Genomic DNA, 26,824 nt, shown 5'->3' with positions numbered 1-26,824 from the left:
GTTTCAAAGAAGTAGAACTGCTTGTTTATTCAGACCTTCAGATGGGCATGGACGGCCTTAAGTTGTTTCTGGGCCTCAGCTGCCTGCCTGTTAGCCTGGCTTAGCTGGATCTCCATCTCATTGAGGTCTCCCTCCATCTTCTTTTTCAGACGCAGGGCCTCGTTCCTGCTGCGAGTCTCAGCCTCCAGAGAGCTTTGAAGAGTATCCACAGTTCGCTGGTGGTTTCTTTTCGATTGCTCCATTTCTTCATCTTTCTCAGCTAGCTTGCGCTCAATGTCCGCCTTTACTTGGTTAAACTCAAGTTGGGCTCTGAGAATCTTCCCTTCCTCATGCTCCAATGTGGCCTGTCACAAATAGAAATTAGACACAATGACTACATAACTTGTAATGAATTAATACTCACAACCTAAAATCTTTCAAATTTGAAAAAGGCCAGTATGCAGCAGCTTACCTCTGCTTCCTCCAGAGCTGTCTGTATCTCAGACTTCTCTTGTTCCAACTGCTTTCGAATCTTCTCAAGCTCATGAATATTCTTTCCACCTTCGCTAATTTGTTCAGTGAGGTCAGATATTTCCTCTGAGGGCATATTGTAAAAAATAAATGCCGTTATACTGTGAACAAACTGTTCATATATGATTTTAATGGGTAATTAAGTCACCTTGTAAGTTCTTGTTCTCTCTCTTCATGGTCTCCAAATGTTCAAGAGATTCTTCATAGGAGTTCTTTAGTTTAAAGAGCTCAGTGCTCAGAGACCTGGCATCTTTCTGAGAGCTCTCCAGCTCTGTTTGAGACTCCTCGTACTTCTGTTTCCACTCTGCCAAGACCTACAAGAAAGTTTTCATTTTAGATAAAAGATTGACCTTCCGCTTCAGTGAAATAATAAGTGCCGGATGAAAACCTTGTCAAAGTTTCTTTGTTTCTTGTCCAGAGCAGCAGCAGCAGCATTAGACCTCTCTACATCCACCATGAGATCTTCAATCTCATTCTGCAGCCTGTGTTTGGTCTTCTCCAGAGAGGAACATTTAGCATTCACTGCTTCAACAGCCTCCTCAGCCTCCTGCAGACGCTGAGCCAGCTTCTTTCTAGGTGATGAAAATATTTATTTGTGGTTAAACGCTCTTTACCTTTGCTGAGTTAGTGGACTTAGTGTATTTGGCTTACTTGGCCTCTTCTAGTTCTTCGGTCCTCTGGATGGCATCAGTTTCATACTTGGTTCTCCACTGAGCCACCTCAGAGTTGGCCTTGGACATGCTACGTTGCAGTTCAGCTTTAGCCTCCTGCTCCTCCTCATACTGCTCCCTGAGCAGGTCACAGTCATGGCGAGAAGACTGCACTGCATGGGCTAATGCGTTCTTGGCCTAAAAGAAAATGTATCTTTATGCACTGGGTGTACCAATGGTCTCTACCTAATGAGGTTACACTGATGATTATTTGCTACCTTGACTTCTTCCTCCAGTTGTCTTTTCAGGTCTTCAATTTGCTGAGTGTACGACTGTTTTCCTCTCGTGAGTTGAGACACCAGAGAATCCTTTTCCTCAAGCTGCCTCAAAAGTTCACCTTATTTAAGCATAACATTAAATTCAGTACCGCACAATGGCACAACTAAAATATGCTGTTCAGGTCTAATGCATACCGTTCTCAGTTTGAAGCTTTGCTTTCTGCATGGTGAAGTCATTGATGGCACGCTGTCCCTCTTCTGATTTTGTTTTATATTCATTCATCTGGTCTTCCAGAGACCTGCACATTTTATCCAAGTTGTTCTGTGAACAAAAAGCAGTAGATGGCCAATCATGTACACAATTATAAAATTAATGTTTGATTTGGCAATGAGAACAAACCCTAATGCCTGAAAGTAACTTACCTTTGCCTTGACAATTTGTTCCATATTGGAGACCACATCATCCAGCTCCAGTCTGAGCTCACTCTTCTCCTTCTCCAGTTTCTGCTTGACTCTCTGCAGGTTGTCAATCTGCTCTCCCAGCTCAGCAACACTGTCGGCTTGTTTCTTCCTGAGTGTGGCAGTAGTGGCTTCGTGGTGCAGAGTGGCCTCTTCGAGGTCTCTGCGCAGTTTCTGGAACTCGGCCTCCCTCTTCTTGTTCATCTCAATCTGGGCAGCTGTGGCTCCTCCAGCCTCCTCCAACCTCTCACTGATCTCCTCCAGCTCTCTGGCCAGGTCAGCTCTCTGCTTCTCCACCTTGGCTCGAGCAGCTCTCTCTGCTTCTAGCTCTTCCTCCAGCTCCTCAATACGAGCCTAGATCGGAGTCAAAAGCAAACCTTGACATTTAATTTTACTCCTCCAAACCATATGTTTTTCTTTTTCTTTTTCATGGGTCTTGTTTGATTCATTACCTGCAACTCCTTCAGTTTTTTCTGGAGCTGGGCACTCATCACCTGCTCATCCTCAACTTTACCATTCAGCTGACTGATTTCAAAATCTTTCCTTTGGATATAAAATAAAAAGGTTTCACTTGAGGCACAATCGAAAGTGTGTTTTTATTGCTTCATTGTAAACCTGCCCATCTCATCTTACTTTTTCAGCCTCTCTTCGAGCTGCTGCTTATCATTTTCCAGGTCCATGATACTTTCTTGAGCTAACTTGAGGTCTCCTTCAAGCTTCCTCTTTGCTCGTTCAAGGTCCATACGGACTTTCTTTTCTTGCTCTAAAGACCCCTCAAGCTGTGGGGGAAAATAAATATTATTACAATGGTACTGATATATTAAAATTATTATTCATTAACTACCAAAGTCAGTCTATGTTCGTACATCATCCACTTGCTGCTCCAGCTTAGTCTTGGCCTTAGTTAGAGAGTTGACTTTGTCTTCCTCACTCTGCAGGTCGTCCAGAGTTTGCTGATGAGCTTCCTGTAAAGCTTTCTTTTCCTTGGTCAGCTTGGCAATGATTTCATCCAATGCAGCCATTTCCTCAGTCAAGTTTTTTACCTATAGCCAGAATAGAGGTTCAGTTTAGTAACAGATTAATTTCACAATGACAGTCATTAATAGGTTTGTTGTACCTTGTTCTCAGTGGCATGCTTCTCCTTCTCCACTTTAGCTAGAGTTAACTCTAAGTCATCGATGTCTTTCTTCAGCTCAGAGCACTCGTCCTCCAGCTTCCTCTTCTTAGCAGTCAGTTCTGCATTCATCTCCTCCTCATCCTCCAGTCTCTCTGTCAGCTCTTTGATTTTGGCTTCCAGCTGAATTTTGCTCTTGATCAGCCCCTCACATCTTTCTTCAGCATCGCCTAGATTGTCTTGCTCCTGAAGACAAAAAGTATGACGTACGTATTAAGCCGACAAACACACACAATACATGTGATGTTGATATTTGTTGTCATACTGTAAGAAACAATCCTTTAACATACAGCCTGAACTTGGAGCTGCAGGTCGTTCTTTTCTTGGAGAAGAGTGACCATTTTCTCTTCCAGTTCTTTCCTGCGGGCTTCTGATTTTGCATAAGCCTCTTTCAGTTTGGCAAACTCTTCCTTCATGTTGGCCATCTCTTTCTCAGTCTCTGCTGACTTCAGCAGAGGTTTGATCTTGAAGAACATCTTCATCCAGGGCCAATTTTTGACCCCCATGAAGGCACGGATGTTCCACTGGATCACAAGAAGAGCATCCCTGCAGACAACAGATAATCAGTGTTTGTAAAACTCCACCCACCATTAATCCTTCATTAAAAATATGTTTTTAATATATTTTACCAAACCCTCACAACATTCTCCTATGCATGTATCTAATGACAGTTGCCGTATTTTGTGTCCATAAGTCCATGAACATATTGCATTTTGATATTTTGTTCATTGATAAAATATGGTTCAGTGGAAAATATGTCTTGTATACTGGACAGATGATAAATTTTAATGATGCAAATCTGTTTTGACATTGTGCTGCACAACATAAACTGAGTTGGCTAACAGAATTTGACCAAGCTTTGATAAGTTACCTGCGTTCAACAATCTTCTGGAATTCAACTCTTGCCAGAAGGCCTCTTGATCGAGCTTGGATGCCAGTGATGATTAGGGCTAATCTGTCATCTCTCATCTCCTCTAGCTGGCCCAACAGCCCAGCCTTGAAAAACACCTTTTACAGCAACACATAGCAGAGTCAGTAACAGCTTGTTTCTGTTCAAAGTGTTCTATAAGCATGCAAATACTGACCTTGGTGTGTCCCAGTTTGTACTGGTTGTGGTCTATATCTAAAGAACCCAAAAGTTTTTCAGCAGCCTTCTTGTTGTCAATGAACTGTCCCTCGGGAATGGCGTTAGGGTTCAAAATACGGTACCTTTGTTAGAAAAACAACAGATGAAAGAGTTGTTTCTTTTCAAGTACTTACTAATATGGATGGATTGATACTAATATGCATTTGTTTTAAGAGAACTTAAACCTCTGCTTGAAATCTCCATAGAGGATCCTGTTGGGGAAACCCTTTCTGCAGATCCTGATGCCTTCCAGCACACCGTTACAGCGCAGCTGGTGCATCACCAGAGGGTTCTCCATGGCCCCTGGAGTCTTGGTCTCGTTGGGGATGATGCAGCGTACAAAGTGAGGGTGAGTTGACCTCAAGTTGGTCATCAGCTTGTTCAGGTTCTCCTGAAAGTTTTTCATATGTAAATTGTTGCTATTGCTTTTGACACCAAGTACAGTAAGTACGTAAGTTTCCTTTTGGGTGTTTACAAAGTAGTTGCCATAGTCAATTTTAGTCAGATTGTTGACCTTTCTAATGCAGCTCATAAAGGGTTTGTGTCGCCTGGTTAATTTCAGTGTCTATAACTTCAAAACTGGGCAAATCAGAACAAAGTTTTGAACCTCTATCAAAATAATGAGAAATTCTTGCTGAAGTCATGATGTATAACTCAGTACAATCTCTCCTTTACATTAAAAAATAAAAATGTATACATATCTCACCCTGTGCAAAGCTGATACAGTTTGGAAGGAAGAACCTTTCTTCTTGGTTCCACCTTTGCCCTTCCCACCTTCCTGAGCTAAAAAAAATTAATGTCGAACTTTATTGAGAGAACCAACAGATCACAACAGATTTTTAAGGCATTTCAAATCTGTAGAAAAATTGATTACAATACTGTTGTTGTTGGAAATTATTATTGACTTCTAATTTTCACTATGGGATGTCAAAATACCTGAATCAGCTCCTGCATATCCGGCAAAAAGCAAGCCTAAAAGCTTAAGGTTAGACTTCTGGAAAAGACCAACAACAGTCTCATTCAGAGGATCCTTGTTCTTCACCAACCAGTTGTTGATATTATAATCAACAGTTCCAGCGTAGTGCACAAGGGAAAAATGAGCCTCTGGTTTTCCTTTGACAACTCTGGGCTTCTGGAAATTGTTAGATTTTCCCAGGTGGTTGTCGTAGAGCTTAGCTTTAAAGGTGGCATCACTGGCTTTGGGGAACATGCACTCCTCTTCAAGGATGGACATGATACCCATGGGCTAAGATAAATATAATGAAGAAAAACAATTTTCATGACAAAAATTTTAACATACATTTTAGTTTTAAGAATAACATGCACAAACAGTAGGATAAAATTAGAAATGTTTTTATATAGTCCAGTGTCACACCTTTTCAATCAGGTCGATACAGGCCTGCAGATCCATACCAAAATCAATGAACTCCCAATCGATGCCCTCTTTCTTGTACTCTTCCTGCTCCAGTACAAACATGTGGTGGTTGAAAAACTGTTGCAGTTTTTCGTTGGTGAAGTTGATGCACAGCTGCTCAAAGGTGTTGAACTGAAATGAAATGGACCACAGTATGTTCATGATTTAAAATGCATCCTTACATTAGGGACAACCATTTATAAGATTATAAGAACTTATTTTTCCAAACTCACATCAAAGATCTCAAATCCAGCAATGTCAAGCACCCCAATAAAATACTGGCGAGGCTGTTTGGTGTCCAGGGACTGGTTGATTCTCACCACCATCCACAGAAACATCTTCTCATATACTGACTTAGCCAGTGCACCGATAGCGTAGTACACCTTAGAACGGAAATATGTGATTCAAAATAAATGGTGTGTTTTCATTAAATCAAAGCCTGACAAAATTCCCTGTAACTCTGTACCTGGGCGACATTCTGTCCTTTGGTGACCCACTCGTTTCCTACTTTGACTCTTGGGTGACAGAGACCTTTGATGAGGTCAGCAGAGTTCAGGCCCATCAGATATGCAACTTTGTCAGCATCTGAGAAATAGTGACAGTGATACATTTTTTGCATATTTTATTTTGCACAGTTTAAGATGTTCTGACAAAAATAACATCATCCATTCACATTCAGTATTTTTTTTACTTTAAATTGTACTTTAACTGTTCTCCCCCAGAGTTGTCTGTTTTTCTGGTGGATAGTGGCTCTCACCATGGCTTCTTGCAGTTCCAAAGCCTAAGAAATTGATTTTTAACCCTTTGCAGACTGATAGATGTCGTCTGTTCTAGAGGGTTTTTTTTTACATTGTTGTATCCTTCACTTTGTTAGGTTCCATTTAGCTTCTATTTAAGTGATTCCTTGATTCAACAGGTCTGGCATTAGTCAGGCGTCAGAGTGCCTAGTTATTTGAATATCATCTATTATGTTATAATTATATTTCTCACCTTCAGTACCATCGGCCTCTGCCTGCTCTTCTCTCTGCTTCTGTTTAAACTTCATGTTGCCATAGTGCATGATTGCACCAGTAAGCTTGTAAATACTGTTCTTCTCTTCTTGAGTGAAGCCCAGAACATCAAAGGCTTCCTGACGAAAATCAAAAACATTAATTTTACTATTTTCTTTTTTGTTTTATTAAATGAATTTTGGACTAAAATTGCTGCAGTGAATCTGAGATTCAACTCACATCAGTGGCCATCAACTCGTCAGAATCATTGATAGAGGCTACTGTTGTCTCTCCTTGGGAGATGAAGGCGTAGTCATAAGGGTTGTTGGTGATGAGCAGCATCTCTAAAATTAAATAGAAAATGTTTATTTCACTATGAAATGTATGATTGAGTACAAATCAAACACCTGTCCTGTACTCATCCTTACCTAGAAGTTCAGGCTTTTTCTGAGACAGGATCTGGTAGAAAATGTGGTAGTCCCTCTCAGCTTTGAGCTGGAAGGTCACACGAGACTTTTCCAAAAGGTCTGAATGAGTTATCATAAATGGTATGAAAGTGTGACACACAGTAACAAATTTAATAGAGTTTTTCAAATGTTTAATTATGAAATAATACTCCAGATTTAAACAGGCTTTGCATGGTTAAAGCACTCTTGGTTCATATTTGCAGAGGCCTTCAACCAAACAAAAATGGCTCAGAAAATGGAAACATGGATTATCTTAATTTTACTTACAGGTCTCGATGTCAGCCGAGGCCAGCTTTCCTCGGTTGTCAAAATGAATACGGATGAATTTACCCTGGGAGGAAAATGTGTGTTCATTTGTATTTTTGGAATAAGAAGTAACTTCATTTATGAATGTAAACAAGTAGTCTGACATCAGCCAGATACAGACACTCACAAATCTGGAGGAGTTGTCATTCCTGATGGTTTTGGCATTGCCAAAGGCCTCTAGAGCGGGGTTAGCCTGGATGATTTGATCTTCAAGGGTTCCCTGATTTAGTTAAACAAAAAAGAACCTTGAAAAACAGCAATATTATGACTATATTTTGTTTGTCTAACATTAAGAAAATCTTGTCTCATAAGAACCTTCTTCTCTGCAGCTGGATCTTTCTTCCCACTTGGGACAGCAGCAATGCTGGCAAAGTACTGAATGACACGTTTGGTGTTGACAGTCTTTCCAGCTCCAGATTCTCCACTGAGTAGAAAAAGACATACATTTCAAGACCAAGAAGTATAACTCTTAACTGCTGAAAAAAGACTCTTGTTGGTAAAGTTACTTACGTGATAAGGATTGACTGGTTTTCTCTGTCTGTCAGCAAGAGAATATCAGAAAATCAGGGAAAATGCGACGATGTTCAAACAAAATGTCATTCAAGATGAATGCTAAAAGGGATATTTGTACCTGCCAGCATGTACTGATAGGCATTGTCAGAGATGGAGAAGATATGAGGAGGAGCTTCACTCCTCTTCTTTCCTCTGTAGGCAACGACCACCTCCTGGTTGTAGACTGGCAGCCACTTGTAGGGATTGACAGTCACACAGAACAACCCAGAGTAGGTCTGTCATGTAAAGAGAGGGATATTAAATTTTGTTTCAGATGCGAAAATGTTATTTCACTAAAGATAACTTTCAAGTTTGGTAACTCACGTAGATCATCCATGCTGCGTAACGCTCTTTGAGGTTAAACAGCACAGCTGGTTCATGGAGGAAGGTGAACATCGCCATGTCTTCAATTTTATCAAACTTAGGCGGGTTCTGAGGGTGCACATCGCACTCCTTCACTGTGACGGTCTGCAAAAAGAAGTACCAGGTATTACACAAAGCTAAAAACTAAAATACATTTGAATGGAACTGATATGATGAATATACCTTTCCAAATTCAGTGTCGACGGTGGCTTTGTCGCCATCGCGGCTAGTGATTGTTGCTTTAACGTACTCAACTTCAGGGTCAGGAACGAAACACTGTTTTTTCATGTCAAATGGGCGAGTCTGGGCCTCCAGACGCTCCTTATCTGACTTTCTCAGGTAAGGAGCCGCCGCCCCAAACTCTTTCATGGCAGCATCCCCCATTTTTCAACCTTTAAAAAAATGTCTATTAAATGTAAATAAGCATAAGCATATATTAACCAAATTCATGTAAGACCCAGGAAAAATGCACACAAAGCAGGTTTAGTAACAGAGACAGTAAAAGAATTTCTAAAAACAACAAAAAATATTTATATTCTTGTATATCAAGCATTTCCGGTAACTTTTAGTATGCAGAAGGCTCAAATTAACGTGTTATGCAGCAGGTCTTTGCATGAGACACAACTACTAAAGATGTTTGAGGTGTTTGGGTATTTAAGACCAGCAACCCCAAACAGACATAATCGCAAAAAATGCCCATTCTTTTCTGACACACACATGCACCAATAGAAAAATGCATTTAAGTTAACTGATTCAGAAATTCAAGAAATGTAGCTTTAAATTTTACCTAAGGCGTTTCACTCCACAGGAAGTAACGATTTGTGCTATTTATATGAAGCACACAGAAAGGAACCAAAGATCACATATAACATCACAAATTCATTACACATTTGACAGCAAGGTTCACAGAAACAGGAGTCCTGTCACTCAAATAAATTGCTAACCTATTACAAAATATAGCTAGCAGCAGAAATTTTAATATAATTAAAACTTTTATACCTGCGTGGGTGTTCTCTTACCTCTGACTGTCAACCTTAAGAGAAATGACTGATCCAGTGGCTGACCAGGCTACCTCTCCATTAATAAAGGTTGTAGGTCAACCAAATATGGGAATGAATATCAGAGAAATGGCATCCAGGTTGTCTATCACAAAAAGCATTCTCCAAATTGGGTAGAGCCTGGAGCAGCTATTTGCTGCTCTCACCTTGTGAGCAACAGAGTAATGCACCCACATGGGCATGACAACGAAGGGTGAAGGAGGAGGTGGGGGAGGCTAGGGCAGATGGTAGTCTGTCTGTCTGTCTATCTATCTATCTATCTATCTATCTATCTATCTATCTATCTATCTATCTATCTATCTATCTATCATCTGTCTGTTTGTCTGTCTAATTCTAAGTATCAGTATCTAATTAATTATTTGTAAGTAGGTTAAATAGTACGCCAAAACACCATGAGATAGAGATTCAGATATGTTAACCAGGGTTTCTATTTTAGGGAACAATAATTAGGCAGATTTTTTTTTCGGGATGAAAAAAAAAAGGATATTTGTTAATTAGAAGGTAGAGCCACCATGTCATAGGCTTTTGCACTCTGTCGTCTGTTCAACATATGAATACAGTAGGCCAGGATTTGTGCCACTTTAAGCATCTTGACATCTAAAGTTCAACAATAGTCTGTAAAGCAATAGGGTGTAAAATACATTTCAAGAGGAAGAATAAAGAGCAGCTGTTGTCTACAGAGAGGCAAGACAAGGCCAAGGTCGCAGCTGTGAAGTCCCTTTATTATCACTCACCACTGTTCTCAATTAGATCTACACCCTTAGTCTAACCCTGGTCACTCTGCATTCTTTACTTTTCTTTACCAACAATAGATGTGTTCAGATGCAATGCAATCCAACCCAGGTTCATGTTTCATGAAAAAAGGGAATCAAAGGGCTGTAAGTTTTGTACCAAATTAATATTAACAAAATTATAACTCTTCTATTTTACTAAAGAGCATCTGTAATATGATTCTTCATTTAGATCCGTTATCTTTCTGCAGTTCAAGCAAGCATATGAATGGTTCACTGCAACTTTCATGTGTTGTGTTTGTGGGGTCTTCACTCAGCAATATGAGTAGTATAATTGTGTTGCTATGATAAAATTTGCAGTAAGTCATATTTAATTGATCAAGGTGCATGAGCTCCCTAATAGTGTGCCACATGTAATACATGTGTGTATGTTCTATGTTACTGTAACTCGTCATCAGCTGTTTCTGAACAGAGAAGAAAAATCTTGGTCCGTTCAGCAGATCAATAGCACAATAGTATATAAAATGGGTTTTTGTTGTACTTGCATGTACATCTCTTGGGTCTTACAAATAATGTTGCCTTCCCCTTTCCTCTACACAGTTTTAATAGACAATATGATTTCTGGTGGAAGAGCCGTGGGAGTTTTCCTTATGCTGGACTTTGTTTGTTGGTTATTGTTGTTATATTATTATTATTGTTATTATAAAATTATTCATATTGTGTTTCAACTCTGTCTCTATGATAAAGAGACAGAGATATAAGGAAATACACACAGATGTGAACGTTTAATTTCATTTTTGTATTGATTGATTCATTTTGCAAAAAGTTTTAGCCCAACATAATGTTCTTAATTTTAGAGGTCATAACTCTTCTCACAAGAATGCAAATTATTTTTGTCTTTCTCCAGATGAAGCAAACCTTTTATTTCATTTAGTTTTCTATTAAATAAATGACTTTTTGCCACTAGAACAAAAGACGAGAGGGCACAAATGACCCCTGACTATGTAGCTATATACTTCAACCTGCTATCAGATGTGACATGCAGCTAGTGCCCTTGGCTGGCTTCTGTTGACATGGAATTGTTTTCTTCCCTTTATCCTTGAGCACAAAGATAACTTGTGAAATTCCTGTTGGCTGCCTTTGAGGGCTTGGCGGTTCAGAGTATAGCTTGGGGACAGCTTGTGACGCAGGTAGTTGAGATTGGTTTGTATTTCTTCTTTGACCAGCAGCAACAGGTGATAACCTCAAGGGAACATAACAATATGCTATATATACTATAGCTAGCGTATTGTGGGATAATATATCATTTATATAAAGCAATATACTATAATTAATCTACGTTCAGTGCAAAATGTATGAACAAATAAACCTGTATGTGTTGCAAATGAAACCTCTAAAACAAGACAAGGAGGGCAAATCATCTTTTAAAGTTTCTCATAAGTTTCTTTTCTTTGTTTGTTTGCTGTTTTTTTTGTTTGTTTGTTTGTTTGTTTGATGAAGGTCTGATGAAGGTCTGGCACAAATTAACTACAAATTCTACAACCTCAATTATGTGACTTTCTATCAGATCCCATTTCCTTCTCCTTTACTTATCCTCTGTCTATTCCAGGCTCTAGGACAGTACTCTTCCAGCCATTTAAGGTCTCATTCCCAGCTGTCCACGGTCTTTGTGTCTTTGACTTTTATGATCACATGAGCACACAAAAGAAGGTGTGAGGCACCTTGCCTCACTTAAGTTTGAAACTAGATCCAGCAAAGCTATTGGCAGAATTTGTCCTATGTTACTGTGAAAGGTCACTTCTAAGTGGTGTTGAATTTTAACAGAGGCTTACAGGAGTTGATTGTTCTCCTCCCTTGTTCTCTTCTCACTCATTCAGACTATGGACCTCTCTATAGGATCAAGTCCAGAGTACTGCTTGTCTTCAGATGAGGTAGTGACCAAGAGATCCTCTGATGAAATATTGAAAAGGTAATGTTGGCCATTTAAAGAATTTATTATCAACTTTTTGTTTTACTTTATGCAGAACTTCTCATTCCTGATTGCGGAAATGGCAAAAATAGAAAACATTTCTTTTAGACCTAATATGCTCATATTGTTAATGTACTATTTCCTGTTGGAGGACACACCAAGACCAGATTATCTGCTGCCAGTCTGTCAAGTCTGCTTGTATCCTGTGCTCCAAATGGCCCTCCCCAGTCTGGCTCCAAAAAGAGAGTGCTTGTTAAAAGAAAGAATGGGCGCTACTACTGATGTGAAGGTTAGTAGTTTTCTCTTTTATAGTTTAGTTTTTCAGTATGTTAGCCTGTAGTCATATCAAAATGGAAAGAAATAGTCAGAAATAAATGGTTGTGTCTCTGGATGATGTCCAAGAAGTAGTGAGAAGATGGCTCATATTTATGCAAAAGAGTAGTCTTGTTTTGTTAATTATCTATTGTGGGTGCATGTGGAGTAGAAATGTCTCACTGTAGTTCACTTATCAAGCACTGTGTCATTTACAGTTCTGTACATAAGCATATTGTTCTTAGTAGCTTCCTAGAGTAATAATAATAATAATAATAATAGTTCAAGACTACATTCGTAAAATTCTTCTGCATTTTCTAGTTGGTAGTGTCATTTAAGTAAGTGTTATACAAAAAAAATGGATTTATTTTCTTATTTGAATCAATCAACCTGAATTCTGCAGTCCTCTCTTCACATGTCACTAATTATTCTTTTAAAGTCTTCTTCAATGCCATTGTCACCTATTTTAATCTCATTTAAATCCAGAACACCCAAAAAACATTTAAAAAAAATGTTAGATGTCATGCTACAGGCAAATATAAAACATATAAAATGCCTGAAAATCTAAAGAAAATGACATAGCAAACTCTTCTTATCATGTAACATGTAGAGTAAGTTCCATTACTTTCACATGACTTTTTCCAACTGCCTTCTTTATCAAACTATAAGAAATGGATCTGTGAGCGCCATCTGGTGGTCATTTGATGTTTGACTGACTTCTGATGAATGAGGTATAAAAGCTGCCTAGTAATAATACCGCTGTCTACCTTACAAAATAAAGCGCCTTGAGGTGACTGGTGTTGTGATTTGGCACTATATAAATAAAATTGAATTGAATTAATAATAGTCCCAATGGGAACGACTTTGTCATTTATAAGCTACACATAGTTTTCTGCAACACATTTTTTATTTCTAAAAGCTCAAATAAATTGATTTAGTGACCATGGTTTCGAATTTTGTATTCTCTACTATATTGAATACCAAAATGCTTTTTTTATTGTAATGTATTAGTTTTTGTGATTTTGTCTGAAATCACAGTAAGTACAACTGACAACTTGCTCCCTCCTTTCATTGGAAAGAAGTGTGAGAGGGAAAACTACATATTACTATATCTATGGGGAAATTCAGTCAAATTACCGATACATTCCTTATAATGCAATTCTTTAATACCAGTAATAGACATTTAAAACATAACACTTTCACTTTATCTTTGTTGCTATCCTTTTAATTAATTTTGATCTTATTTTTCTACTAGTTTGGTTCAAATTTTATATTTATTTGTTTTGTAAAATCAAGTTTGGTTCTCACCAGTATAAACAACAAACACTTTTATCAATGAAACTCACAACACTGTTTGAGATGCTCATTAACTTTATTCTACTAAACAAAAACACATGCATAGGGAGACTTCATTGCAGGACCAAGAGGTGTCTCAGAAATGATCATTTCAAGGTGAACTTCATTCTTCATCAAGTCCTTTCTGAAACAAGAAAGAGGGGAAAAAGAGGATCATTAGTGATCATTTTTTGATTTGAAAAGAAAGCTGGATTGTAAATGAAGTGAAAACAGTCAATGCTCACTCTACAGTGATTCTGCAGTGAGACTACAATGCATGCTTTCGCTTTTATTTTTGTCAATGATCCTTGAGATAAAAAGCTAGAATTTGTGTTGGTGATCTGTCAGCAGGATGCTAAGAGTCCTACTATTCCGGACTAACACTTTTTTTTAACATGTACACATACAAACCTTTGATCCCACATCACGGCTTTTGGCGCGCAGCTTGTTGACCTGAGACTCGGCAATGTCAGCTCGCTCCTCAGCTTCATCGAGCTCATGTTGAAGTTTGCGGAACTTGGTAAGATTACTGTTGGCCTGTTCCTCCTGTAGAATAGAAACACAATATTGTTTGTAAAGAAAATATTCAGTCAGTGGTCAGATGTAAGGGCGGTATTTAAAATCCCTATAACTTACAGCTTCCTCTGCAGCCTTCTTGTAGGACTTGACCTTTAGCTGCAGCTTGTCCACCAAATCTTGAAGACGTGCTAGATTTTTGCGATCTTCTTCGGTCTAATTAGTACAAATTTTTACATAGTTTTGTTTCTGAGTATAATTTCCATCAGACAAGCTAACTGGTTAAGAATTAAAGTTACCTGATAAGTAAGCTCCTTGATACGCCTTTCATACTTTCTTACTCCCTTCACAGCATCGCTCGCCTTTTTCTGCTCATTTTCCACCTCATTTTCAAGTTCCTTGACCTATAAAATTCAGATCCCACAACAAAATTCAGATAACATCACTTAAATTTAGACCAGCTATTTATTTGATATGTAGATGCTGTAGTCAAAGAGATTATAGGGAGAGACTGAAGTGTTATACCCACCCTGGCCTCGAGCTTCTGAATCTGCTTCTTGCCTCCCTTCATGGCGATCTGCTCAGCTTCATCCAGGCGGTGCTGCAGGTCTTTGATGGTTTGCTCCATGTTCTTCTTCATTCGCTCCAGATGAGCGCTGGTGTCCTGCTCTTTCTTCAGCTCCTCTGCCATCATGGCAGCATCAGTGATGGCCTTCTTGGCTTTCTCCTCTGCATTCCTGCACTCCTGCACTGCCTCCTCCACTTCAGTTTGAAGCTGGGATGTATCAGCCTCCAGCTTCTTCTTTTGGTTTATCAGGCTGGTGTTCTGGTGTTCAGATGAAAAATATAATTTTCTAAATTCCTGAGTATATTTTCAATAGATAGTTTCTGTATCAAGTCTTCTCCAGTCTTACCTGTGAGTGCAGTAGCTGCACTCTCTCACTGACATCCAGCAGCTCTTGCTCTGCAAGTTTGCGGCTTCTCTCTGTTTGATCCAGAGCTGCTCTCAGCTCCTCCACTTCAGCCTGAAGAAGGTTGTTGCGTCGCTCAACAATGGCAATGTTTTCCTTCATATCATCACTGGCTCGCAGAGAGTCGTCCAGCTGAAGTTGAGTATCCTTGAAGATAAAAACCCCCAAAATTTTAACTGATGTTTCACTTTGGTTTTGATTTTTGTTTCAAAGAAGTAGAACTGCTTGTTTATTCAGACCTTCAGATGGGCATGGACGGCCTTAAGTTGTTTCTGGGCCTCAGCTGCCTGCCTGTTAGCCTGGCTTAGCTGGATCTCCATCTCATTGAGGTCTCCCTCCATCTTCTTTTTCAGACGCAGGGCCTCGTTCCTGCTGCGAGTCTCAGCCTCCAGAGAGCTTTGAAGAGTATCCACAGTTCGCTGGTGGTTTCTTTTCGATTGCTCCATTTCTTCATCTTTCTCAGCTAGCTTGCGCTCAATGTCCGCCTTTACTTGGTTAAACTCAAGTTGGGCTCTGAGAATCTTCCCTTCCTCATGCTCCAATGTGGCCTGTCACAAATAGAAATTAGACACAATGACTACATAACTTGTAATGAATTAATACTCACAACCTAAAATCTTTCAAATTTGAAAAAGGCCAGTATGCAGCAGCTTACCTCTGCTTCCTCCAGAGCTGTCTGTATCTCAGACTTCTCTTGTTCCAACTGCTTTCGAATCTTCTCAAGCTCATGAATATTCTTTCCACCTTCGCTAATTTGTTCAGTGAGGTCAGATATTTCCTCTGAGGGCATATTGTAAAAATAAATGCCGTTATACTGTGAACAAACTGTTCATATATGATTTTAATGGGTAATTAAGTCACCTTGTAAGTTCTTGTTCTCTCTCTTCATGGTCTCCAAATGTTCAAGAGATTCTTCATAGGAGTTCTTTAGTTTAAAGAGCTCAGTGCTCAGAGACCTGGCATCTTTCTGAGAGCTCTCCAGCTCTGTTTGAGACTCCTCGTACTTCTGTTTCCACTCTGCCAAGACCTACAAGAAAGTTTTCATTTTAGATAAAAGATTGACCTTCCGCTTCAGTGAAATAATAAGTGCCGGATGAAAACCTTGTCAAAGTTTCTTTGTTTCTTGTCCAGAGCAGCAGCAGCAGCATTAGACCTCTCTACATCCACCATGAGATCTTCAATCTCATTCTGCAGCCTGTGTTTGGTCTTCTCCAGAGAGGAACATTTAGCATTCACTGCTTCAACAGCCTCCTCAGCCTCCTGCAGACGCTGAGCCAGCTTCTTTCTAGGTGATGAAAATATTTATTTGTGGTTAAACGCTCTTTACCTTTGCTGAGTTAGTGGACTTAGTGTATTTGGCTTACTTGGCCTCTTCTAGTTCTTCGGTCCTCTGGATGGCATCAGTTTCATACTTGGTTCTCCACTGAGCCACCTCAGAGTTGGCCTTGGACATGCTACGTTGCAGTTCAGCTTTAGCCTCCTGCTCCTCCTCATACTGCTCCTGAGCAGGTCACAGTCATGGCGAGAAGACTGCACTGCATGGGCTAATGCGTTCTTGGCCTAAAAGAAAATGTATCTTTATGCACTGGGTGTACCAATGGTCTCTACCTAATGAGGTTACACTGATGATTATTTGCTACCTTGACTTCTTCCTCCAGTTGTCTTTTCAGGTCTTCAATTTGCTGAGTGTACGACTGTTTTCCTCTCGTGAGTTGAGACACCAGAGAATCCTTTTCCTCAAGCTGCCTCAAAAGTTCACCTTATTTAAGCATAACATTAAATTCAGTACCGCACAATGGCACAACTAAAATATGCTGTTCAGGTCTAATGCATACCGTTCTCAGTTTGAAGCTTTGCTTTCTGCATGGTGAAGTCATTGATGGCACGCTGTCCCTCTTCTGATTTTGTTTTATATTCATTCATCTGGTCTTCCAGAGACCTGCACATTTTATCCAAGTTGTTCTGTGAACAAAAAGCAGTAGATGGCCAATCATGTACACAATTATAAAATTAATGTTTGATTTGGCAATGAGAACAAACCCTAATGCCTGAAAGTAACTTACCTTTGCCTTGACAATTTGTTCCATATTGGAGACCACATCATCCAGCTCCAGTCTGAGCTCACTCTTCTCCTTCTCCAGTTTCTGCTTGACTCTCTGCAGGTTGTCAATCTGCTCTCCCAGCTCAGCAACACTGTCGGCTTGTTTCTTCCTGAGTGTGGCAGTAGTGGCTTCGTGGTGCAGAGTGGCCTCTTCGAGGTCTCTGCGCAGTTTCTGGAACTCGGCCTCCCTCTTCTTGTTCATCTCAATCTGGGCAGCTGTGGCTCCTCCAGCCTCCTCCAACCTCTCACTGATCTCCTCCAGCTCTCTGGCCAGGTCAGCTCTCTGCTTCTCCACCTTGGCTCGAGCAGCTCTCTCTGCTTCTAGCTCTTCCTCCAGCTCCTCAATACGAGCCTAGACCAAAATCAAGGCACACCATGCCATGAAATTTTGTTGCTCTAAGTTACTTTTCACACTTTGTTCTATTCTTTTATCACCTGCAACTCCTTCAGTTTTTTCTGGAGCTGGGCACTCATTACTTGTTCATCTTCTATTTTACCGTTCAGTTGACTAATCTCAAAATCTTTCCTGTGGATGGAAAAAATATATTTTGCTGGTACATATTGCTGGTACAAAATAACTTTGTTATGAAAACCTGTGTTAGACGTTCAGTTCTTAATTCTTACTTTTTCAGCCTCTCTTCGAGCTGCTGCTTATCATTTTCCAGGTCCATGATACTTTCTTGAGCTAACTTGAGGTCTCCTTCAAGCTTCCTCTTTGCTCGTTCAAGGTCCATACGGACTTTCTTTTCTTGTTCTAAAGACCCCTCAAGCTGTGGGGAAAAAAGTAAATATATATAAAAAGTAAATATATATAAAATGTAAATACATAAAAAAGTATTATTATTTAAAAGTTCTTACATCATCCACTTGCTGCTCCAGTTTAGCCTTGGCCTTGGTCAGAGTGTTGACTTTGTCTTCCTCACTCTGCAGGTCATCCAGAGTTTGCTGATGAGCTTCCTGTAAAGCTTTCTTTTCCTTGGTCAGCTTGGCAATGATCTCATCCTGAGCAGCCATCTCTTCAACAAGGTTCTTGACCTGTTGCAAGTAAATGATGGTATTACAAATTCTGTGCACAGTTTAGAAACGTCTCTTTTTCATACCCTTGTTTTCAGAAATAGAAACATCAAGTACCTTGTTCTCAGTGGCATGCTTCTCCTTCTCCACTTTAGCTAGAGTTAACTCTAAGTCATCGATGTCTTTCTTCAGCTCGGAGCACTCGTCCTCCAGCTTCCTCTTCTTAGCAGTCAGTTCTGCATTCATCTCCTCCTCATCCTCCAGTCTCTCTGTCAGCTCTTTGATTTTGGCTTCCAGCTGAATTTTGCTCTTGATCAGCCCCTCACATCTTTCTTCAGCATCGCATAGATTGTCTTGCTCCTGAAGACAAAAAGTATGACGTGCGCATTAAGCCGACAAACACACACAATACATGTGATGTTGATATTTGTTGTCATACTGTAAGAAACAATCCTTTAACATACAGCTTGAACTTGGAGCTGCAGGTCGTTCTTTTCTTGGAGAAGAGTGACCATTTTCTCTTCCAGTTCTTTCCTGCGGGCTTCTGATTTTGCATAAGCCTCTTTCAGTTTGGCAAACTCTTCCTTCATGTTGGCCATCTCTTTCTCAGTCTCTGCTGACTTCAGCAGAGGTTTGATCTTGAAGAACATCTTCATCCAGGGCCAATTTTTGACCCCCATGAAGGCACGGATGTTCCACTGGATCACAAGAAGAGCATCCCTGCAGACATTTGGCTTATTTAATGTCAATGAATCGTTTTTTCAGTCTTCAGTTTGTGAGTTTGAAAGTATCCATTATATCTAAATAAACCTGAAAATATTAATTGTCAGAGTAAATTGTTAAATGTTGCCATTGTTGTACTTAAATTTGTAAACTTTGCCTTAAACAGCATGTTTAGATATTCTTTTGTTCTCCTCCCCGGCCTGTTGAATGCTGGGGAGGCTGTAATGTTTAACCGCAGGCACATTCCATGTGAGATTCTGGTTTCCTTATCTTGTGAAGGATGTTCACTCCCGGCCATTTAGCCATACTCATTTAGCCACCATATACAAGCATAGGCTTGTATATGGTGAACCATTAAAGTTAGGCCATATACGGGTGTGGGGAGATGTCCTGTGGATAACTAGGAAATGTGGTTAAACAGTTGTAAGCATATATTGTGTGGCGGGAAGTCATGTATACACACACACACACACACACACACACACACACACACACACACACACAGTGTTTTAACTTTTTGTGACCATATGGGTGTTACAATGGGTGGTGCTTGTATTCACTGAATAAAAGGCTGCAGGGAAGGCTGTTTCTTTGAAGCTGGCTGGGAAACAGGTGAGGAGCGTTCAGCTCCAAGAGCCTGGTTCCGACCAGCCTTCCCTTGCCATCAAGTAAAGACCGGTTAAGTTGTTGTCTTGCTTTCTTCATGGGTGATGAGTCTCTGAACTAGCGGGCCTGCTGAAGTGCAGAACCAACATTAATGAATAAATAAATTACGTTCTTTATTTAATTTGTACCCTTTATGAAGATGTTTTCAGTGTTCCAAGGAAAATACAATAGCTTGCTAGGATAGTGTAAGGTATTGAGACTATAATACAGTGTCAGAGGACTTTTACACCAAACTCATTTGGTTCAAACTTTTGGACTTCACCTGATCCTAAAAGTAATGTTGTGAAACCTCCTCAAAACTAAAGACCATAGCACACAACCTAGCGGTGTTTTTGACTTTCAGTTAATGAAAGGAAGACAAATGCTACCTTTAGTAAAATGTTTTGTCATTTCTTTGATATTCCATTTTTCATGTAACTTTTGAACTGATTTGAAATCGGAGTTTCATTGTACCAAATACCTGCGTTCAACAATCTTCTGAAATTCAATTCTTGCAAGAACACCTCGGGATCTTGCTTGTATCCTCGTGATGATTAGAGCTAAACGGTCATCTCGCATCTCCTCCAGCAGTCCAAGCAACCCAGCTTTGAAGAATACCTAAGATCAAGAAACCCATGTTGAAGGCACTTTTTGTGTGTGTTAGAATTACTCTTGACCACTTTATTATCATCATGGACATGATAACACCAAGAATAACAGCATATGCCAAAATTTGTTCTATCAGTACTGACCTTGGTGTGACCCAGTTTGTACTGGTTGTGATCTATATCCAAAGAGCCCAAAAGCTTCTCTGAAGCCTTTTTGTTATCGATGAACTGTCCTTCAGGAATAGCACTTGGGTTTAAAATGCGATACCTGGGGAAAAAAAGTGAGCATTTCAACTTTATTTTATATTACATAAAATGTCAAACCACAAAAACACACCAGAATGGATAACTAAGAAATTTGATGTTGCTTATATTTTCCAATTATCTAACAGACACCTCTGCTTGAAATCTCCATAGAGGATCCTGTTGGGGAAACCCTTTCTGCAGATCCTGATGCCTTCCAGCACACCGTTACAGCGCAGCTGGTGCATCACCAGAGGGTTCTCCATGGCCCCTGGAGTCTTGGTCTCGTTGGGGATGATGCAGCGTACAAAATGAGGGTGAGTCGACCTCAAGTTGGTCATCAGCTTGTTCAGGTTCTCCTGATAGCACGTCATAGAGAAAATAATTGCCATTGTCCTTCAAAATACATTACAATTCAAAATGACTTTTAAGGTCCTAAATTCAGGAATAATGTTTCTATTAACCAATTTATAACATGTACAGTTATACTGATATTACCCTGTGCAAAGCTGATACAGTTTGGAAGGAAGAACCTTTCTTCTTGGTTCCACCTTTGCCCTTCCCACCAGATTCAGCTGTAAGATACAGTTGTTATTTGTGGGAAAGTGGGCAGGGGAGGGTTGGGCCAGTAGCTTATTACATGATGCTTTAATAATCACTTGTAAACTAAGATGCTAGTAATTTTTTAAAACCTACCTGAGTCAGCTCCTGCATAATTTGCAAAGAGAGTTGCAAGCAGTTTGACAGTAGACTTTTGGTACAATGCCACAACAGTCTCATTCAGAGGATCCTTGTTCTTCACCAACCAGTTGTTGATATTATAATCAACAGTTCCAGCATAGTGAACCAGGGCAAAGTGAGCCTCTGGTTTTCCTTTGACAACTCTGGGCTTCTGGAAGTTGCTGGATTTTCCCAGGTGGTTGTCATAGAGCTTAGCTTTAAAGGTGGCATCACTGGCTTTGGGGAACATGCACTCCTCTTCAAGGATGGACATGATACCCATGGGCTAAAGGACAGAAAGTATAAGTGTTTGTTAAGGACTATATTTGCATTAGTTTTAGCTGAACATGTAATTGTACAGTGTTTCACCTTTTCAATCAGGTCGATACAGGCCTGCAGATCCATGCCAAAGTCAATGAAAGTCCATTCGATGCCCTCTTTCTTGTACTCTTCCTGCTCCAGTACAAACATGTGGTGGTTGAAAAATTGTTGCAGTTTTTCGTTGGTGAAGTTGATGCACAGCTGCTCAAAGGTGTTGAACTGAAGCGAGACGGACAACAGTATGATCAGGATTTAAATTGTATTTTACATCCAGGACTACCATATAAGAAGAATATAATATTTCCAAACTCACATCAAAGATCTCAAATCCAGCAATGTCAAGCACCCCAATAAAATACTGGCGAGGCTGTTTGGTGTCCAGGGACTGGTTGATTCTCATTACCATCCACAGAAACATCTTCTCATACACTGACTTTGACAGCGCACCGATAGCATAGTTCACCTAACAAGGAAATGCATAAAAGTACACCTTGATAAAGTTTAGGGAATTATTTTGGAATTCTCCAAAAGTTTCATATTATCTCACCTGGGCCACATTTTGTCCCTTGGTGACCCACTCATTTCCTACTTTGACTCTTGGGTGACAGAGACCTTTGATGAGGTCAGCAGAGTTCAGGCCCATCAGATAAGCTACTTTGTCAGCATCTGTGGCAAAATAGCAGTTTTGATTTAAAGTCATCAGTGCCCACAGAGATCCTCACTGACTGTAGTTTGTCAATAGTCTTCTCTCACCTTCAGTACCATCGGCCTCTGCCTGCTCTTCTCTCTGCTTCTGTTTAAACTTCATGTTGCCATAGTGCATGATTGCACCAGTAAGCTTGTAAATACTGTTCTTCTCTTCTTGAGTGAAGCCCAGAACATCAAAGGCTTCCTGACAAAAATCAAAAACATTATTTTACTATTTTCGTTTTTGCTTTTGAATTTTCGACTAAAATTGCTGCAGTGCATCTAAGATTCAACTCACATCAGTGGCCATCAGCTCTTCAGAATCATTGATAGAGGCTACTGTTGTCTCTCCTTGGGAGATGAAGGCGTAGTCATAAGGGTTGTTGGTAATGAGCAGCATCTCTAAGGAGATAGAAAAATATAAAATTACAAAATGTCTAGCTGTTTTCCATATAGTGATAGTTCTTAAGGTTAATGACTGTGTACCCAGAAGTTCAGGCTTTATCTGAGACAGGATCTGGTAGAAAATGTGGTAGTCCCTCTCAGCTTTGAGCTGGAAGGTCACACGAGACTTTTCTAGAAGGTCTGTAAGAGAAATCAATTATTTGTAACTTATCTGGTATACAGATAAGTTGCATGTAATAGTTAAGTCTACTTTCAAATTTTCCACATAAACACAGTTACTTACAAGTTTCAATGTCAGCAGAGGCCAGCTTTCCTCGGTTGTCAAAGTGAATACGGATGAATTTCCCCTGTTAGGTGGAAAAAAGCAGATTTTAGTCATCATATAGCCATGCACAGGGTTGGTGTGACAAAGGAGAATGCAAGGGATAGAGTGAAGTTGAGGCAGATATTCCACTGTGGTGACCCCTAAAGGGAGTAGCTAGAAGAAAAAGATGGAGATGATAAAGGGAAAGAAGAATCTAAAGACACTCACAAATCTCGAGGAGTTGTCATTCCTGATGGTCTTGGCATTGCCAAAGGCCTCTAGAGCGGGGTTAGCCTGGATAATTTGATCCTCCAGGGTTCCCTGATGTGAAAATCAAAGACAAGATCTAAAGTGCAAAGCTTCCCAAGTGGAATTGTGATTGTGAAAAGCATCTTGAGGCACTTGTTGCTGTGATTTGGTGCTGTACACATACCCATGAATTGAACTGAATTGAATTGAATTGAATTGAAAATGTTTGAAAACCTTCTTCTCTGCAGCTGGATCTTTCTTCCCAGTGCTTGGTACAGCAGCAATGCTGGCAAAGTACTGAATGACACGCTTGGTGTTGACAGTCTTTCCAGCTCCAGATTCTCCACTGAGTAGAAAAAGACATACATTTCAAGACCAAGAAGTATAACTCTTAACTGCTGAAAAAAGACCCTTGTTGGTAAAGTTACTTACGTGATAAGGATTGACTGGTTTTCTCTGTCTGTCAGCAAGAGAATATCAGAAAATCAGGGAAAATGCGACGATGTTCAAACAAAATGTCATTCAAGATGAATACTAAAAGGGATATTTGTACCTGCCAGCATGTACTGATAGGCATTGTCAGAGATGGAGAAGATATGAGGAGGAGCTTCACTCCTCTTCTTTCCTCTGTAGGCAGCGACCACCTCCTGATTGTAGACTGGCAGCCACTTGTAGGGATTGACAGTCACACAGAACAACCCAGAGTAGGTCTGATAGTTGGTGAAAAGAGGAGAGCAAAGTGTCAAATATGTAGAATTTGTGGGAGGGCAGTTAGTGTGTTGTGCTGTCAGCTCACGTAGATCATCCACGCTGCATAACGCTCTTTGAGGTTAAACAGCACAGCTGGTTCATGGAGGAAGGTGAACATCGCCATGTCTTCAATTTTATCGAACTTTGGCGGGTTCTGAGGGTGCACATCGCAATCCTTCACTGTGACGGTCTGCAAATGGAAATCAAACAGTTAACAGCCATGTTAACCAAAACAGCACCAAAGTCCTTTGTAGACACATGTACACACTTATGCAGAACCTGAACTTTATTCACCTTTCCAAATTCGGTGTCAGCAGTGACTTTGTCGCCATCGCGGCTAGTGATGGTTGCTTTAACGTACTCAACTTCAGGGTCAGGAACGAAGCACTCTTTCTTCATATCAAATGGGCGAGTCTGGGCCTCCAGACGCTCCTTATCTGACTTTCTCAGGTAAGGAGCCGCCGCCCCAAACTCTTTCATGGCAGCATCCCCCATTTTTCAACCTGTTACAAATGTGAACGTTAGTCTCTAACAATGAATGCAAGCTAGAATCATTCATTGACGATTATTAACGGTGTGAACTGCAGTCGTTTAGCCATCAGTTACCAGGTAAAGTGCGAAAAGGTGCAGGAATAAGCTACAACATCAAAACAGAAGAACAGCAATCATGTCATTACAATGCAGTGTTCTGCTGCAAAATCTTGTATTATGACATTCATGTGAGTGTCACACGTACCACTCTCATAACTGTTGTTGCAGACCAAGAATGCCACCCGCCCACCCACTCATGACATTTTTTTTATTGCTGCAATAGTGTGGTGTCAGTCAAAAACTAATATGTACAGAGGCAAAAGACTTTCAGTCAGTTTTATTTATGTTGCCGAATTACAAAATCTCAGGTTTGCCTCAAGCTGCCGTACAATCTTTACACCATTCAAAACTCGTGTTTTAATACTTTGAATTTCAATACAGAATTATTCCATAAAAACCATGATGAGAATAGACACCCACTTACTCAGAGTATTAACAATAAAACTTGCACATTTCTAGTTAAACCACAAAAATGTAAGTCCTAACTGAGGGTCATTCCTGTTCAACTCAAACCAAGAACAGCTTTTACCTAGGGTGGGTTGGATTCCAAAAAGAAGAGCAGGATCTGTCAGGACTTGCTGTTTAGACCAGAAGAAAAAGCAAAACAAGAAAAATTCCATTACCACTACCACACAGCATCATAATTTATTACCCCACACTAATACGATGTACATGTAAAGTATGGTGACCTTCTATTCTGAACATTAAATTATATGTAAATGTTTTGCTTACCTTTGACTCTAAACCTTCAATCAAGTGAAGTGAAGAGCCCTGCAGCTGACATCTGCCCTTCATCCTTTAATAAAGGTTCTTTATCCACCAAATATGGCCTGAATTTTTGGAGAAAGGTTACACATTAAAAAAGCATTCTCCTAATTGGGTAAGTTGCACTGCTGCTATTTGTTGCGTTCACCTTGTGACAAGCAGGGCGAGAACAATACAGGACAAAGAAAGGGGAGGGCAAGAGGTGGGGATCAGGGACAGGCTTGATATCAAGTGACTCTTATTTTATTCGTTTAATTCGTAACGGGTAACTTTATATATTGTTTGTAATACTGATGAAATTCAGTTTAATACTTCAAGTCATATTTACAATCTTAATATTTATATTTGTCTGGGTTTTACTTACTAGAATAATCCACATGTATTCACTATGTCTGAAGAATCTTCAGCCTCCGTTCTATAAAGTGATTATTGTCACATGGTGTTGGTTGTTTGCTTACAGCAGCTGATAATCTTTCCAGATTACAACATACAAGGCAAAGCAACAAAACCAAGAGCAAATGGTCTGTTTAGATTCAGGGGTTATGACAATAATTCATTCAAAACCTGGTTACAAACAGTAACTCTCATTTTACTACTTAGCCCCAGTCAATTCAATGCCCCTTTTCCAAATTCCAAACAAAGTAGTCAAGCAAAATTAATAAGACTAATTTGCTCCTAAAATATTGTACCTCTTGAACAGCTTTGGCCTCATTGCTCATGCTAAGATGTTTAATCAGAAAGGCAAACTTCAGCAAAGGTCAGGCATGTGAAAGGAAGGTGAAAAGCATTTCTGGAGTCACTGCTGCTGAAACAAAGTATAGCAGCTGTTGTCAAGTGAGAGCTAAGATCAGGGATCACTCACCACTGTTCTGCCCAGTTTGGTCTTCACCCTTTGTCTCACAGTGTCGTCATGGCATTGTTCCCTCTCCTTTGGCCTTGAGGACAAAGATAACCCTGTGAAATTCTTGTCTGGATTTTTTCTCTCTGATTGTGAAGGGCGGCAGTAGCAGAAGTGCATTCTTTGATGTCACGATGGACGGGGGGTAACAGGTGCACATCACTGAAAATGCTCCATATGTTGAAATGTATCTGTTTGATGGTGTTTTTTAAATGTTTGCATTAAAACACTGGGAAGTTTTAGCTAATTAGGGTTTTATGCCAAGTATTTTCTGTGCCCACAGTCATTGAACATTGAAATTAGATGAACATTGTCGTGGGGAGAAGCAGAGAACAGATTTTATTTTGATATCCTTTATGTGACGCAGACAGATCTCCATTATCAGCCCTTAATAACTGAGGGAATTAGAAATTTGGTTTCCTATGGTAAAATGAGAATGACCTTCACTGTGGTGCAGAGCAGTGTTCCAGTGGATCAGAGATTGCTTTCACATTGTTGGACTCATTCTCATTCTCAGCTGTTTAAGCCCCTGTGGAAATCTTCATCTGCTCTTTGGTCCCTTCCTGGCTTCCATCCCTCATCTAGCTGCCTAACCCCTCTAAGGTAAGGTCACATGTTCT

The 26,824-nt window shown here is 40.0% G+C and overlaps 1 protein-coding gene, 1 long non-coding RNA gene and 1 pseudogene across 4 annotated transcripts in view; 1 reads left to right on the top strand and 2 right to left on the bottom strand.

Annotated features, from left to right (window-relative positions):
• LOC120738374 (myosin-7-like) overlaps window positions 1–9,427 on the bottom strand; it is an 11,100-nt gene extending 1,673 nt beyond the window's left edge. The window contains exons 1-33 of one of the 3 annotated variants that reach the window (XM_040039564.1): window positions 9,308–9,427; window positions 9,076–9,112; window positions 8,472–8,694; window positions 8,250–8,393; window positions 8,005–8,161; window positions 7,884–7,911; window positions 7,689–7,797; window positions 7,501–7,593; window positions 7,335–7,398; window positions 7,029–7,127; window positions 6,841–6,944; window positions 6,602–6,740; window positions 6,078–6,196; window positions 5,845–5,994; window positions 5,573–5,743; window positions 5,134–5,443; window positions 4,904–4,980; window positions 4,383–4,588; window positions 4,157–4,280; window positions 3,943–4,079; window positions 3,362–3,617; window positions 3,015–3,257; window positions 2,764–2,940; window positions 2,531–2,676; window positions 2,350–2,440; window positions 1,862–2,251; window positions 1,634–1,760; window positions 1,439–1,557; window positions 1,162–1,358; window positions 899–1,082; window positions 659–824; window positions 452–576; window positions 36–344 (exon numbers count right to left, since the gene is read on the bottom strand). In XM_040039564.1, coding sequence (XP_039895498.1) covers window positions 36–344; window positions 452–576; window positions 659–824; window positions 899–1,082; window positions 1,162–1,358; window positions 1,439–1,557; window positions 1,634–1,760; window positions 1,862–2,251; window positions 2,350–2,440; window positions 2,531–2,676; window positions 2,764–2,940; window positions 3,015–3,257; window positions 3,362–3,617; window positions 3,943–4,079; window positions 4,157–4,280; window positions 4,383–4,588; window positions 4,904–4,980; window positions 5,134–5,443; window positions 5,573–5,743; window positions 5,845–5,994; window positions 6,078–6,196; window positions 6,602–6,740; window positions 6,841–6,944; window positions 7,029–7,127; window positions 7,335–7,398; window positions 7,501–7,593; window positions 7,689–7,797; window positions 7,884–7,911; window positions 8,005–8,161; window positions 8,250–8,393; window positions 8,472–8,672 — 4,962 coding nt within the window. In that variant the 5' untranslated portion in view covers window positions 8,673–8,694; window positions 9,076–9,112; window positions 9,308–9,427. Of the gene's footprint in view, window positions 1–35; window positions 345–451; window positions 577–658; window positions 825–898; window positions 1,083–1,161; window positions 1,359–1,438; window positions 1,558–1,633; window positions 1,761–1,861; window positions 2,252–2,349; window positions 2,441–2,530; window positions 2,677–2,763; window positions 2,941–3,014; window positions 3,258–3,361; window positions 3,618–3,942; window positions 4,080–4,156; window positions 4,281–4,382; window positions 4,589–4,903; window positions 4,981–5,133; window positions 5,444–5,572; window positions 5,744–5,844; window positions 5,995–6,077; window positions 6,197–6,601; window positions 6,741–6,840; window positions 6,945–7,028; window positions 7,128–7,334; window positions 7,399–7,500; window positions 7,594–7,688; window positions 7,798–7,883; window positions 7,912–8,004; window positions 8,162–8,249; window positions 8,394–8,471; window positions 8,695–9,075; window positions 9,113–9,307 lie in introns of those variants that run through there. The other 2 variants (XM_040039565.1, XM_040039563.1) reach the window with 2 other exon arrangements.
• LOC120738377 overlaps window positions 4,436–26,824 on the top strand; it is a 26,487-nt gene continuing 4,098 nt past the window's right edge. Inside the window, exons 1-5 of the long non-coding RNA XR_005696960.1 lie at window positions 4,436–4,546; window positions 11,955–12,046; window positions 12,198–12,335; window positions 20,689–20,831; window positions 26,722–26,807. This is a non-coding gene — a long non-coding RNA (uncharacterized LOC120738377). The remainder of the gene's footprint in view (window positions 4,547–11,954; window positions 12,047–12,197; window positions 12,336–20,688; window positions 20,832–26,721; window positions 26,808–26,824) is intronic.
• On the bottom strand, window positions 13,712–24,445 carry LOC120738372 (annotated as a pseudogene).

This window comes from Simochromis diagramma, unplaced genomic scaffold (assembly GCF_900408965.1).
Source record: "Simochromis diagramma unplaced genomic scaffold, fSimDia1.1 OVJJ01000337.1, whole genome shotgun sequence".
Taxonomy (NCBI): Eukaryota; Metazoa; Chordata; class Actinopteri; order Cichliformes; family Cichlidae; genus Simochromis; species Simochromis diagramma.
The sequence above is the reverse complement of the archived record's forward strand: the minus strand, read 5'-3'. Positions and strand labels throughout refer to the sequence as shown.